General features: G+C 39.4%; 1 protein-coding gene across 1 annotated transcript in view; it reads right to left on the reverse strand.

The window, feature by feature from the left end:
* LOC132065676 (DNA-directed RNA polymerase III subunit 1) overlaps positions 1 to 16199 on the reverse strand; it is a 35554-nt gene that overhangs the window by 6541 nt on the left and 12814 nt on the right. The window contains exons 12-18 of the mRNA XM_059459177.1: positions 15587 to 15775; positions 14255 to 14450; positions 12550 to 12643; positions 11776 to 12010; positions 8435 to 8626; positions 548 to 646; positions 21 to 224 (exon numbers count right to left, since the gene is read on the reverse strand). Coding sequence (XP_059315160.1) covers positions 21 to 224; positions 548 to 646; positions 8435 to 8626; positions 11776 to 12010; positions 12550 to 12643; positions 14255 to 14450; positions 15587 to 15775 — 1209 coding nt within the window. The remainder of the gene's footprint in view (positions 1 to 20; positions 225 to 547; positions 647 to 8434; positions 8627 to 11775; positions 12011 to 12549; positions 12644 to 14254; positions 14451 to 15586; positions 15776 to 16199) is intronic.

The raw sequence follows: 16199 nt of genomic DNA on the forward strand, positions 1-16199 counted from the left end.
CATTCAATTGAAGTTCATACCTTAACTTTCATAAATAATCTGCTAAAGTTCAGAGGACGTCCTTTTTTCTCTTCCATCTGTGAAGGATCCATGCCATCATCACCATACATGAACTGAATTATACATGTGCTAGCATTTCGTACAGTGTTGTCATAATAAACAGCAAGGTCCTCTAAAGCTTTCATAAGCCGACGAGACATGTATCCGGTGTCAGCAGTTTTAACCTGTAGCAATCAAAATGGATGAACATCCAACACTGACAAAACTTTAGCCTTATACTTCAAAGGAGACATCAGCAACAATATAGGGAATCCAATGTTACATGCACTCTCATATTTGATACGGGTGTGTTAAATATCCGATACGGGTATGTGCAGTCTTTTTGTCAATTTTTGGTGTATCTCAAAGAAACTACCCAAAGTATCCCACACTCATATCATACCCGTTAGATAGAAGTAAGTCAAGGCAAATAAATGAAGAATTCACGTAAACATATATTATGTAAAATAATACCACCAACAAATAATTCGAAAGAGGAGATCCATACCGCAGTATCAACAAGGCCTTCTCTTCCTCCCATTGTGTGAAAAAAGAACTCAGTTGCTGACAAACCGTCAAAAAAGGAATGGGCTACAAACCCTTTAGCCTGGATCATAAACAGAAGTGTACTCAGCACTCCATGAGTGTACATATATGCATTTTCTAAAACTGAGTGTGCAAGTAACTGCAATAGTTACTTTAACTTTAAGCATCTCTTCCTAAAAAAAAGGGAAACAACTGCAATTGATGAATCTGAGGAAAACATTATGAATGAATTTATTACTTTTTCTTGAATTATATATATATATATATGTATATATATCTTCATTGCACTTCCTTCACTAAAACCCACACTTCAACTGCACTTTGCGCTTAAAGCTCCAATAGACCTTGAGCGCTTTTTAGAGCTTTTCGCAACACACTGGTTTCATTGTATGACTCATAAGTTTACCACCATGACAGTTCACACAACTTTGAGTGTCGCCTTTGGTTTTATAAATTGAAACCATGGTACTCTTGTCCACTCACCAGTCATCATACCACTTCTAAATATAGAATTAAATAGTTTGGTAAGTCATCCTACTCCAACCTCCCAAGATGCTTACAAACCTCTATGGCGATACCATCTGGATCACAAGCTTTTCTAATCCTCATATTTTTCATGGCATCGCTTACCTCTTGCATCTCTTAAATTATTAAGCAAGCCATCCAAGGCTTTGTGAAGTAGTTGCCACAACGCTAAAAGCACCTTCCTACTCACTACCTTGCAGCATAAAGTATTTTTCCTTCTCTCAACCCACTCATACCAGGCTTCTGTGTCATTAATGTTTCATGTAATGTCATATAATCTATTCCAACCAATGAAGTATATTCTTCTAATCTCAGTTTTTAACCCATCATTTAATTAAATGATTGAATAAAAATAAAGAATAACCAAATCTGAAAAGGAATGTCTTACGGGAAAACAACAAAGAAGTTGGAAGTCTTGGTTCGACAACAATAAATAGGTGTCTTGTATTCATAAATCAATTTTTTTTTGATGAAATAAGTGGTATAATAATAACAAGGCATCCAGGGGATGCGAGATTTACAAAAGTAGGAAAGTCAGCTCTAGAAAAGGCAAAAATAAAAACCTATCATAAAACTAGAGAGCTGACAAAATCCAAGAATTGATCAGGGTCATACAAAGGAGTATGGTTAACCCAACTAAAAAGTAAGACTAGGCATCTGCCTTTAAAATTGGAGCTGTTAGTTGCGATGCCATCAAAACATCTTTGGTTCCTTTCTGTCCATAAACCCCACACAACAACAGCGGGAACCATAGACCAGATTCTTCTGATGGACTTCTCAACTTTCCAATTGCCCCAACTTACAAAAACTTCCCTGAGGCTATTTGGCAAAACCCACTGGAGACCAAAAAGGGAGAAAAACATTGACCAGATGTCTCTAGCAATCGGGCAGTGCAAAAAAAGGTGGTTGACAGTTTCAAGCCTGTTCAAACACATATAGCATCTGTTAACTGTATTGAAGCCTTTCCTGTTAAGATTATCTATAGTGGAACAAGAGTTGTTCAAAGCTATCCAGCAGAAAGCACTGATCTTGGGGGGCAATTTGACCTTCCATATCAGCTTCCATGGCCACTGGTCAATCAGAATTTTGTTGGAATTCAAGAGCTGATAATTTGCCTTAACTGAGTATGATCCATCCATGCTAGTGCCCCATTTGAGCATGTCATTTCTCAGTGGGTTAACAACACTGGAATGCAATCTTCCCAGAAGCGCTGCGAGTTCATCAAATTCCCAGTCATTCAGGTTCCTTCTCAAGTTGGGGCACCAAGTATGCCCCTCCCAGTTTTGAGAGACAGTAGAGTTAGGATTAGAGGCAATGGAAAAAATCATAGGATAGAGCTCCTTCAAGGGATTCTGCCCTAGCCAGTTGTCTTCCCAGAAGCGAATGCGGTTCCCATTGCCTACATGTAAAGATGAGTTAGAAGAAAAATCAGTCCACAACTTCCTAATTTCTTTCCACAATCCGCAGCCATGAGGTGATCTGCTGAGACTAGAAACCCAATGGCTATCATTTCCATATTTAGCCTGGACCACTTCCTTCCACAATCCCATATTCTCTTGGTTGTACCTCCAATGCCATTTCATAAGCATGCTTTTGCTATGGAGTGCCAAATCCTTCACTCCTAGCCCACCAAGAGATTTTGGGATGGTGACCTTGTCCCAATTTACCAAATGAAGTTTGTGGTTCTCATCTTTGTCATCCCATAAGAATAAGCACCTAAGCCTGTCAAGCTGCTTCAAGACTTCACCTGGTACGGGAAATAATGACATGAAATAAGTTGGGATGCTGTCCAATACACTGTTGATCAGTGTAATTCTGCCTCCGAGAGAGAGATATTGTTGTTGCCAAGAGGCCAATCTTTTTTCAAATTTTCAACCACCCCATTCCAAGCTTCAACAGATTTGTAGCTAGCACCCAAAGGAAGTCCCAGATAGGTAGTTGGGAAGGTCCCTGTACTGCAACACATTATCTTGGCCAGATCTTCCAAACCATTAACCATATTCACCGGATAGATTACACTCTTAGACATATTGATGTGAAGTCCAGATATAGTCTCAAAGATCATTAAGGAAATATTAAGATGTTGAACCTGGGACCTCTCAGCACCACAAAATATAAGGGTATCATCAGCAAATAGGAGGTGGGAGATAGAGATTGATTGACCAATCCTGTTGCCCACATCAAATCCCTCCAACCAGTGAAGTTCTTTTGCCTTGTCAAGCATCCTGCTAAGTCCCTCCATTGCTATGATAAAAAGGAAAGGGGACAGAGGATCCCCTTGCCTTATTCCTCTCTTGGGAGAAAAAAATCCAACTGGACTCCTGTTAATAAGAACGGAGTATTTAACAGTAGAAAAGGAGAACCTGATCCATCTGATCCACCTGTCTCCAAATCCCATTTGCCTCAAAATAGAGATTAGGTATTTCCAGTTAAGTTTGTCAAAAGCCTTTTCTATGTCCAGTTTAAAAAGCAGACCAGGAACACCACTTTTTAGTCTCCAATCTAATACTTCATTGGCAATAAGGGAAGCATCAGTTATCTGTCTACCTTTTATGAATGCATTTTGATAGCCTGAGACCAACTTCCAAATTACCCTTTTGAGTCTTTCAGAGAGCACTTTAGCCACTATCTTGTACACACTGCCTATCAAGCTGATGGGTCTGAAGTCCTTTAGTTCAATTGCCCCTTTCCTTTTAGGGATAAGGGCTATGAATGAGGCATTAAAGGATTTCACCATATGACAGTTGGTGTGGAAATGGTTGAAGGTGTTCATGACATCCTGCTTGATAGTGGACCAGCATTTCTGAAAAAAAGCCATAGTAAATCCATCTGGTCCAGGACTCTTATCTGGAGCACAAGAGTTGATAGCATTGAGGACTTCTTCTTCTTCAAAAGAACATTCTAAGGTTTCTTTGTCTTCATTGTCAAGACAATTCAAACCTTCAAAATCAGCGGTAGGCCTCCATTCTTCATTCTCAGAGTATAGTTCTTGGTAGAAGTCCAAGATCACTTGCTTAATATGTTCTTTATCCTCAATAATGTCATCAACCACTTGCAGCCTGTCGATACAGTTGTACCTCCTATGAGAATTGGCAATTCTCTGAAAGTACTTAGTATTTCTATCCCCTTCCTTCAACCACAAGCATCTAGATTTCTGCCTCCATGAGATTTCCTCAGCCTTGGCTAGTTGTTGAAGTTCCAATTTTAGTGTCAAGGATTTGTTAGTCTCGTCTTGAGTCAACACTCTATTTTCAGCAACCTGATCCAACATTTGCAGCTCCTCCAAAGCCTTGTTGATCTTAGTGTTGACGCTACCAAATACTTCCTTGTTCCAAGCGACCAGGTCCTTTTTGAGCATTCTGAGCTTCTGAGAGAGCACAAAATCTGAGGATCCATTCACTTCATACCCCTGCCACCACTGTTTCACCAGATCACCAAAGCCTTCATGTTGCAACCACATGTTCTCAAACTTAAAGTAGGAAGGTTCAGATGTCCAATCCCCACATTCTAGCGCTATAGGGCAATGATCAGAGACAACTTTGGGTAGAGCTTTTTGAGAAATAACCCCAAAGTGATCACTCCATTCAGAAGAGACAAGAAACCTATCAATTCTGGAGGCTTGAAGAAAATCAGCATTCCTGGTCCAAGTGTAGAATGCCCCTTGAAGAGGAAGGTCAATCAGTCCCATATCTTGAATGAAATCAGAGAAAGCACTCATTGCCCTGGATCTCCTGATGCAATTGTATCTTTCATTCTCGAATCTACAAACATTGAAGTCCCCACCAACCACCCAGCCTTCATCCCATAATCCTCTAACATCAGCCAGTTCCTCCCATAATTCAGCCCTCTCCCAATTAGTGTGGGGTCCATAAACTCCAGTAAAGCAAAACCTAAAATTAGTATGCACCCCTTCCAACATAGTTGTGATAGTAAACTGACCTTGCTGGGAGTCAAGACAGTTCCATTGTCTCTTGTCCCATATAATAATTACGCCTCCTCTAGTACCACGAGCCCTCAATTCAGCCCAACCAACCCATCTAGAACCCCAAATTTGTGTGATAGTAGCCACTGGACAGCCATCTGTTTTGGTCTCTTGCAAGCACAAAATGTCTGGTTTCCATTTTTGCATAAGAGCCCTGATAGTACTCCTTTTGCTCATATCGTTGAGCCCCCTCACGTTCCAGCTAATAAGTTTTAATTTCATTCAGAGAAAGCTTTTTGAAACCTGCCCCTAGCTGATCCTTCCCCTTTTTCATAAGTAACAGTGCATTCCATATTCCTGGCCTCTCTTACCCCTTTCTTTGCAGAGCTCCTTCCCCCATTCTTCTTTTCTTTTTGTAGCATTAATTGAGCTTGTCTTCTCTGTTCCATCCTGAGGATCATATCGAACATCTCGTGCTCGAATCCAGCCAAATTAACTCCAAAGGCTTTGCAAGCCTTAGTCATAAACAGCTTGGTCCAGTGAGAAGTCTCGATTACCATAGGTGTGTTGATTAAACAATTCCCATTATTTAACCCATCATGTAGAACTAACGAGTGTGTCTCGCTGCCAGAGAAGGAAGAGATTTCAAAATCCATGGAGTTGTCGATAGGATAGTCGTTTAGTGATGTCGGAATAGAGTAAAGAGGGGGGTCGGCTTCATCATCTGCATCCTCTGCTCCGAAGTTCTCTGTATTTTGATCAGAAAGGGCTACCACAGCCTTCTCAATGGTGGGGTCGTTAATGAAACTTCTGGGATAATGTTGAATTTGGGCTGGCCCTTTTGCTTTCCAACTCTTTATCTGTCTGGGCTTTGCTCTTGATTTGGGCCTTTTCCTTTTGGGCTTGCTGCTCTTGTTGTTATAATAATAATAGGGGTGGTCCCTATTAAGGGAGTTAGAAATATTGACTTCACAGTTGACCACTTGTTGGGCTGAATCAAATAAAGATCCGGCCCACTGACAGTTTTTGGAATTCAAAATTTGAACAGGCTCATCCCCTTCTTTGGACCGAAGGTCCATGGACCAAAGGTTATTAGGGTAAGTTCTTTTGTCTCTTCCAGCCATACTCCGATTAGCAACAACTTTCGAGGGGCTATCCATGATAATGGAAAGTTCAAAGGAGCAATCCCCAGACGGAAGTTCCAATTTGCAAGGAAGAACGAGATCCGAATCCTTAACAAGGATACGAGCCCATAGGAGATTGCTTCTTTTCTTGGTATCCTCGTCAGCATCGACATATCCACCGCATTTACCACCAATGAACCTAAGGTTTTCCTCAGACCATTCATGCAAAGGGATTCCAAAGACCCTTATCCATTTTCTCCCCTGCTCTTCTGCCACCTTATTGTTCCTCAAGACCGGCGACCACCAGTCGAGTGAGAGCCTTCTCCCGTTGTAGAACCAGTCGCCAATCTTGACCCGCTCAGCCTCTTGCCTCGATGGCAGTTCGAAAAGGAAGAGGTTGTGAGCAAGAGCTGAGACCTTCAACCCAGCTGTCATCGACCAGCGACTATAGAACCATTTCTGGATAACATCCAGTGTCGGATTAGCACTAAAAGAGTCATTGAAAGCCCCCACCAAACATCGGCTCAGAATGTGTTTGTTTCCGCTCTCCGAAGTGGACTGACCATTCATAACAGGCCAAGATTGGATGCTAGCAGCTTGAGTGTAGGATATCTCCGGTGAGACAAACCTTTGAAATACCGGCTTTGACTTGCCCAGAAATTTGAGCACCTTTTCAGCAAAATCGCACCAGCCTGCATTGTAATCCTTTTCTGGAAGGATGATTGCGGTTTTCCTTGCCCCATTCCATTTCTCGATTCGAGTGAATCGCCCATAAATATTGTAATTTTGGTACACCCTATGTAATATGTTTTGCTGCTTTCTTCCCCATCTTCTATATAAATTCCCCGCCCCTTTTGATGCTTGCTTCAAAGAGTCACATACCCATCGAAGGTTGCTTTCATCAAGCTTAATCTTGCTAACAAAACGATTGCTTTTCTCTGTAATAAGGAACCATCGGAATTGCCCTTCACTAATGTCTAAAATCTCAAAAGATTTTTCTCCTGATGGGAAAATCAGCCTATCCCCCATCCCAAAAGATGGCTGAACCTAGAAGAGGCCTCGCCGGAGAGAGAGAGTGACGACGAGAGGCAGACTCGATGCTAGAGAGGAGAGAGAAGATAAGAAAAGGGCTGGGTTATGTCGGAATAGTCTAGGGAGGAGAGAGAAAAGAAGAGAGGAGGCTGGGTCATGTCGGAACAGTGGTTGCTACTGTCGGCGTGAAGGTTTGAAGAGAGAGAGTGTCGGAAAAGGTTATTTTAGGTGCAACCTCGATTTTAGTGCCTGGGAGCATTTTAAGTCCATAGGTGGTAACTTTTTACATTCTTCATAAATCAATTTAAACCATCAAAGTATCTGCTTCTCTCTTTTTTTAACATCATCAATACTTTAACCTAAGTAAACCAGCCATTTTCTCAATTCGTCCCCATTCCTTTCCCAGTCCTGAAACCAAACATAGTGCACTGCAAGACCACTTAACATACAGTGGCTTATTGCAGGGCATAGTCTGGGATCTCATTGTAGAAACAGCTGTAACATGGAACCATCTACTTCCACTGCAGAACATGATAAATGTGCCTAGTCCCTAGGATATATGTCCCCCACCAAAGAAATGTTGTTCTCCCCACAACAGATGGCAGCCAACACAGAGTATGTTCCTTTGTCAAATTCCCGAATCAACATTATGTGTTCAAAAGCATCACATTTATCCACTTTTATTAGGTTACCAGTTCATTACTTTTTCTTCAGCCAAGTCAAAGTAACTACTATAAAAGAGGCATGCAGGAATGAACTTACTTTGGTAGAATAGATAAACCAATAGTCAACAAGTAGGCAGGTGTGAAGCTACATTGGTAGAATAGACAGACAAATGGTCACTACCACTATCTGCTAAATACATATCTCACCTAAGGCATTCAGGCAATCATTTAATAGTACAAGTATAACCATCAATGTGAGCGAGAAACACCTGTAACATGTGGTCCACTGGAATAACTATAGATGAAGATGCATAACTGAAAAATTAGATACGGAACCATCATAACTGTATGACAGCAATACATTGATGCCGCTAAATTAATTGAACTGAGAAGATTAACATTAACAAAAAGAAGAAAGTAAAGAAGGTTAACGACAGGAATAGGAGGGATGCTCTCAGTGATTCCACCAACTAATACAGGTAGGCGTATAAGGAAAAACCTTGAGCTCTTGTCATAAGAGCAAATGACTTAACGATCCAGAGCATAAAAAAAAAAACTAAAATGTAGCATGAAGTACTCACAGCTGGAAATTTTGATTTGAAAGGAAAATGAGGAAGACTTCGATCTATGAATCCATCAGGAGCACGACGGCCGCCGACTGACTGCTGACCAACACACGCAATCATCTGGCTTATGTTAATTGGGGATCCTTTTGAACCACACTGTGACATGATTAGAGGACTATTCCTCCAGTCTAGTGCTCTCATACAAATCTGTCAAAAAAATGATATTCAGGCAAATTTGTTCCATCTTCTCGTATCAAAATGTGGCATTAAACTAATTATTAAACATCACAAGAAGTACAACTATATTTCTGGGAGAAAGGTTCAAGAGGAAAGAAAGAGACTTCAACGAAGCATGTCTTCTAACACTCAAAATTATTTGCTATAGGCCTTATGCAAAATGACCACTTCATTTCTTTTTTCCTCAGATAGGTGGGACCATAAAACGACAACTTGTTTTAGGGAAGAAGATTCTCATTACAAGTTGGCACTTTCACTGGATGGGCTCTCTTTTTTATGCAAAAAAGATATTGTTGCATGTAAGAATCCACATATAATTGGCCAAAATTTAAAGATATCTTAAAATCGTTTATGCAATTTGGCAAGGGTTCCAATTGCCCCAACCCCAAATTCAAATAAACACAAGCATGTATTTTCCAAAATGAGCTTGAATGCAGACAAGATGAGGGAAGTGAGGCTGAGATGGTTTGGGAATGTGAAAAGGAGATGCTTAATGCCCCAATGAGGAGGTGTGAGAGGTTGGCAAAGGTGGGTGTAAGGAGAGGTAGAGGTAGAGGTAGGCCGAAGAAGTATTGGGGGGAGGTGATTAGACAGGACATGGCGCATTAGACAGGACATGGCTCATCTTCCGCTACCGAGTACGTGACCTTAGATAAGAAGGTATGGAGATTGCGGATAAGGTACTAGTTAGTTGAGTGTTGTCTCGCTTTTCAGCGGGATATGCTTGGTGGTAGATTGGAGCATCATATCTGTCGTATCTGTTTCCACTTTCTTACAATAGTATTAGCATTATTCTCGTAGTTACTTAGTTTCCTGTTCTTCAATTTCTGTTACCACTTGTGTTTCTGCATTATTTCGATGTTGTTATTGTTCCTTTTTTCTGAATGCTATTACTGCTTTCCTTATTAGTTGTCATGTCTTCTTTTATTGCCGCATTTCCTTTTTCAAGCTGCTTTGATATGTTTTTCCAGAGCCGAGGGTCTATCGGAAACAGCCTATCTACCTCCAGTGAAATCTACATACACTCTACCTTCCCCAGACCCCACCTGTGGGATTACACTGGGTATGTTGTTGTTGTTGAGTTTGAATGCACCAAACTCTCCATCATATTCTCTAAATAGGGGTTTCACTGCTTCATTATTTATTTATTTTTGATGAAGTAATTGATTCTATTCAAGGCATCCAGAAGATGCAAAGGTTTCACAGCTTCATTATTGCTCAGATTGAGCGGAAGAATCTCGAACAAAGGAATGACAACTTGGATAAGATACTTCCTTTTACTTACCGAGACAGGATTTCGCAGTGTCAGGGAAATTGGGGTTTACCCAGAAGATTTAGACTGGTTAAGAGAACAATTAAAGAGAATTCAGGCAATCCACAATGAAGATGGAAAATGAAAAAGAAAGGGTTACTAAGCAAAGGGAGGTTCAGTGGGGATGTAACAAATTGTGAGACAGCAGCAAAGCATTCAGGTTTCAGCAGGATGTAGTACAGCTGGAATTCGATGGAAGGGTGAAGGAGAAAATATAGGATGCTTCTTAGAAAAGTTACAATTACTGCCTTCAGTCATTGGACAGGATGGACACTCAGACATTATAATGAAAGGCAAATTCAAAATGGTGGAGATGCTGGACAGTACGAAGATTTTAGGAAAGCCAGATTTACACATGGAAAAGTGGTTCTCCCTATAAGTTAAAAGTTATATGGTCAAGCTTTCAATTAAGACATTTCATAGCAACAGAAACTGATGATGAACAGAACCATCAGAATTCCGACCATGCAGGTGCAAGGTGGGTGAAAATTCAATGGAAGAGATATGTAGTGAACTGTGGAACTTAGTTTTTTGATTTTTTAATTAAAAACAGACAGTCTGGAGACAGTGTAATGGTAAGCAGAAGGCCTGTGTCAATTGGGAAATGGGTGAAGATATCCGAACTATTCGCACACCCACTCTGGAGATCAGAAACTTAATTTTTATCTCCTTTGCATTTTGTTTATGATGAGGATCCAGCTCAGTTTTTTTATATTTCCTGGCAAAAATAGGAGAGGAGTTATCTGAAGTAAAATGTGAATTTAGAAGAGAACAATGGAATCAGTCAAATGACGCATAATAGGGTGAATTTTTAGAGCTTTAGCAGAAAGGTAGTTTGGATTTTTCCCAAATGTCTTACTGATCGTTGTTTAAAATAATAGAAAATGTGCTTCAGAGCCATATAATAGCAGATAAGACGAGCTTCCTCCACTTTCAACTTTGTATTGGGTCATGCTAGATGTTTCTTTTTTGCCAATTTGTAAAATCAACGGGAACCAAAATCTACAGAAAAAAAAAAAAAGGAATCTGTAACAAGAATATGGCATGATGATATCGACCTGCTTTCTTTACAGATGATGAAAGATGAATTCAACAGTGAAGGCTGACCACTAAACAGGTTATAATCAATAGTTGAAAACCAACCTGCAATTGAACTTTAGAAGCTGAAAAAGAGCTATTCTGCCATAACTGGCCATCAAAGATTATAGAGGGAAGTGTCCTACAAGTGCAAATAATACAAAGTGGAGGGAAAATGTGTATGTAAACCTGAATAGCAGATCGTAAGATGTTAGGGAAAGAACTGGAAGTCTGTTAGCAGCCAGACGATGTTAAGAATCTAATCCAGCGAATAGACAACAATTTGAAAGAAGGCTTTGGTGCAGAGGTTCCCTTACACTTTATATGGGTAGCACAACTCTTAGGTAACTGATGAATTGAACTTTAACATCATCAGATATGGTTTATGCAAATTGGCTAGTGGTGTTCCATTCGAGTTGCTATTACAGGATCAGCAATTCAGTCAGCAGCCAAGAGTAACTCTTTTCGTTCTATAATTACTACTCTAGTTCACAAGTTTAGAAGTTAGCCTTGAAGTGTTAAATGTTTGAAGATTGTGGCTAAGCGCTCCTTATCCATGTTTTCCCTCCTTTTATCTGTCAGGAGAGCTAGGAAGAGATCAAAGACAGGAAGGTTCTACTAAGCATGAAAGAGTTCACAAGCAATATACCTGCTTTGGATAGATAAAAGCCCTGCAAGTGACGACTTTAAGAGAAAACAGGCAGCAAATTAAAAGATACATATCTCTTACTTTTCCTATGTCGTCACGAACTTTATTCAGCGACATGGTTACTTCAGCCTCCAGAGTCTGTGCAGCATCACACCCTGGTGCCACAGCAAGCTTTCCTTCATTAAATTGTTGAATACAATCTTCACATTTCTTGTAATTTCGATGAATCTCTCCTTGTTTTTGCTTAACTAAGTTTTCCCCAGGCGTGACATCATCAATCCCTATGGAAAATCCATGATTTCCAATCCACCGTGCACTAACAAGACATGAACAGTGATAAAGTCAGTGTTTCTAGAAAATGAAAAACGCAACAAAACGAAAATGTCCATGGTGCTTGAAGTGGAAAGAGAACTGAAAGTGTGTGCTTCTTTGAAGTGAGCACACAATTTACTGAAAATTCAAAAATACCAACTGCATACAGACTTAGTGCTAGAATAGTCAACTTCCAATCAAAGTAACTAATTTCAGCATCCAATATTGGAGAAAGGGACTTTTTAAAGCTTAAATAGCCAAAGAATCACTTAAGGAAATTTTTCATTCACCTACTGTAACCCAATGGAAACCAGAAAGAAGTTTCAACTTCATGCAGAACCAACACCAAGTAATAAGGACATAAAGTGCGTGTAGCATTTGAACTTAGTCCATGAAAAATTGAAAGCCTCTAAATCATTTATTTCTCCAAAAGTCTGAGGACCAACTACAAAGATGAAATATACTCCTTTAATGACAGCTTAAAAAAGAAATTTCAATTGACAACAAAAGCAGAAGTAAAGGGCTGATCTGAATCTAACACACCTTAACTTTGCAAGCCGATTCATGCATGTTGCGGCAGCATGGGACTTGTAGTCCCTCAACAGAACAGAGTATAGACCATCCTTATTTCCATTTCCTGTTGTCCTCTCACACAAATAACAACTATCGTTAACTCATTATTGCTTACGGTCTTAAAATCCGGAAAAAAAAATACAGACCATGCGTCAATTGGACAATACACCCCTTCCAAAGTAATCAAAGGGTATGAGAAAAGATTAAGGCTGTGCTGCCTGTAACATTAGTGCATAAGTAGGTGTCCTTTAACATTCTTCTCATATCAAAACAAAATAAAGAAGTGAATTCAGCATAATCAGATATGAGTTCTTGAAACAAGATAGAAAGACATCTCACACACTTGCAAGTAAATATATGAACGACCTCCTACTTTTTTTTGACAAGGTAAATAATTTTATTAATGTGAGGGAATCCCTGTATACAAGAAGTATACCAAAAAGTAGAGAAACCTACACCAAAATATGATTCTCTACAAAAGTCACCTACTCATCTATACAAACAAGAACCCATGGGTGCGCCAAGAAGAAACTATAGACAAGAGGCTATTCCTCGCATGAACAAAATCACTCTTAACCATTAATGTGGGTGAATCCCTGTATACAAGAAGTATACCAAAAAGTAGAAAAACCTACAACAAGATATAATTCTCTATGAAAGTCACCTACTCATCTATACAAACAAGAACCTCATGGGTGCACCAAGAAGAAACTATAGACTCGCTATTCCTCGCATGTACAAAATCACTCTTAACCCCTTCAAACACTCTCCTATCCTCTCCCTCCCACCAACCCACATTAGAGCTAGTGGGGCTACATCCCATGCCTTGGGTCTTGTCTTTCTCCCTTTGAATGACCTCCTTCTCATGGGATGCAAACGAGTTTAAGAGAAGAACAACAAGATGCATGAAAAAGGATGGTAGGTTAGCCAAGATTGAAGACTAGGTAAATGCGGGAGTAAGCAGATTGCCAATTCACCATTATGAAATGGCTCGTGGCTGCAATCAAAAAGCTGTAAAATCCAAAATGAGACAATTGGAGCTTTTGAGGGTAATTCTGGTGGTTTCTTAAGACATATATGGGCTCCCTGTAAATTTAGGTTAAAAGCAATCTTTTTCCCGTAAATGGTATGCTTAATGATGATCAGCCCGTATGATACATGGCATGGACAATGAATGGTAAAGAAAACCTGACTAAAATTTGTTTTAAAATGTAATTAGGAGCCAAAATTGAGCCCAAGCCACTAGCAATTGGATATGTTGTAAAACAATCCAAATGTCCCCAAATAAAAAAGATTCGATAAAAATAGAATTATTTATATCTAATCACGCATATAATTTTTAATCTTGAGACAATATCTAAGGTACTACCAAGCGACCTATGAGCATTTGAATGGATTAAGAAGAAGAAAATGATTTGCAGGTGAAGGCACCAAAAGATCCAATTTCACGAGCAATGGTATTGAAATATCATAAATTAGAGATAAGTTATATTGCCATGCATGAAATGAAAGCATTTATTTAAACATTTGCAGATCATAATTTCAAACCAATAAAGCTCCTTGCCATGCATGAAATGCCACATGTACCTCAGGAGGATCAACAGAATCAAATTATTTAGCAAATAAGAAAAACATCATGTCAGTTTCGACAAGTGGGAACTTAAGGTAAACTGACCTAATGTAGCCTTCCCCAGTTGCCCGCTGATCAGTTCACTATTACGGAAATAAACAAATCCATCACTTTGGCACATTGTTTCCCCTTTCCCACTGTAACTCTTTTCTGTGACTGTTAGATTTACATAGACTCTCATCTTTGAATATGGACGCAGTAGCACACCAAAGAGTTGTTTCCCAGTCCAAAGCTCAACCGGCTGTAAAAGGCCATCTCAGTCATTTGAAGATCCAAAGACAAGACAAGGAGTAAATTCTACTGGCTTCAGCATTTCAAGAAAGATGGAAACAGAACTCAATAAAGATGGAAACAGAACTCAATAAACACACCAACTAATAAAAAAAGAAGGGAATATGCGATGATTTTGGTTAGTGTTACTATCCATATTCCAGTCCAAATCAAAAATCTAGAAAGAAGATTCTGTTGCTTTGGCCAAAAGGCTTCAAAGATCAAAATTTCAATCAAATGATATTTTTTTAATTTTAGCAGTATTAACACATAAGGTTCAAATGTCATTAATAGTTTCCTTTATTAGGGCAACAACCCTCTTCACTTACTCTATGTTGCCTAAGAATCAAATAAACAAAAGGATGTTAAAAAAAATAAGGAAAGAAATTGTCAAAGCAACTTAACTGCACCCATCCTTTCTCTAGGCACCCCTCTCAAGAATCACATCCCCAATAACACCTTGTTTCCTTTTCTTCCTCTCAATTAGACACTTATCCACTACTTGGCCTAACATAATCTATGTGTAAGAGAGAGAGCATTAAGGGGGAAAGAAAGTATGGTCATGTGTGGACTATTCCACCCACAAATTCCGCCACCTACATGCCCTCACGAGACACAGGACCAAAATAACTAATTCCAGAGTATTCCTTTTTTATAAAGGCCTCACCTTTACTAACAGATGGAAAGAGGTGCCAACACATACTTGCAAAAGCTAAAGAGTGGAAATCAGCTTATGGTGTGGGTAAGAAAGCGCCATAAGCAGCAAATCCCTAAAAGGTCGTTGCCATAATGTAAAAATGCAGGTTCACTTATGCTTAATATTTGCGAAATGCACTTCCCCAGAAAAGTATTTCATAATTGATTTATTATTGATAACCGCAACTGTTCAAATGTTGAATCTGCGCAAGTGCTACTTTGGATTTTTTAAAGTCCTGCCTGAACAATTCATCGGCTTGTAAAGCCTTATGTCTGACCAATCATCAAGAAAGTTGGAGACATGAAAGGAGCACATAGAGGAATAGAAAGAGGATCAAAGAAAAGAGAACTTCATCAATCAGGCAACAAATGGAAGTAAAAGTTCACACTCTTTTAAGGTTTTGACCAAACCTTAATAAATGCTGGAGTCGGTAAATCTGTAGGATCCATTGCGTCGCCCATATATGAGCATATAAGTGAAAAGGAAGCACGATTGTAGAATGTGTCCTTCCTCGTAATGAGAAAGGAAGACGTCAGAAAATCCTGGGTAGAAGCAACCAAAATTTCTCCACTCTTCGGAGTGCATAAATTGTTTTGAACCTGCATTTTCATCAACAAGCACATGAAGGAGAAAACTAACATGGAAACAATTAAAGACAAGTTTGGTATTTCTTCATAGCCTGTTTTGGTCACAGTTAGAGGACAGACAGATGCAATTTCTCCCACATTTTTGCAATAAAATATCATTGAAAAGATAAAGAGTTTGGAAGATCCGCTTTTCAGGTTTCCTGTTATGACTTTAAGGAAACTTTCAATCCGAAATGTAAAATTAGTAAAGCATTTTACTAAAGCATAGATGACAAAACCTTGACCTCGCTTAGAAAGCCTTAAGCAAGAATCTCAAATAAAGGAACTGAAGATAAGATGCTTCATTGGAATAAATACAAGCAGAACCAGATATCCCACCCCGTCGATCTTGTAAGATACGCCTATAGATCCAATAAAATAACTTCAGCTAATAAGC

This window comes from Lycium ferocissimum, chromosome 7 (assembly GCF_029784015.1).
Source record: "Lycium ferocissimum isolate CSIRO_LF1 chromosome 7, AGI_CSIRO_Lferr_CH_V1, whole genome shotgun sequence".
NCBI lineage: Eukaryota > Viridiplantae > Streptophyta > Magnoliopsida > Solanales > Solanaceae > Lycium > Lycium ferocissimum.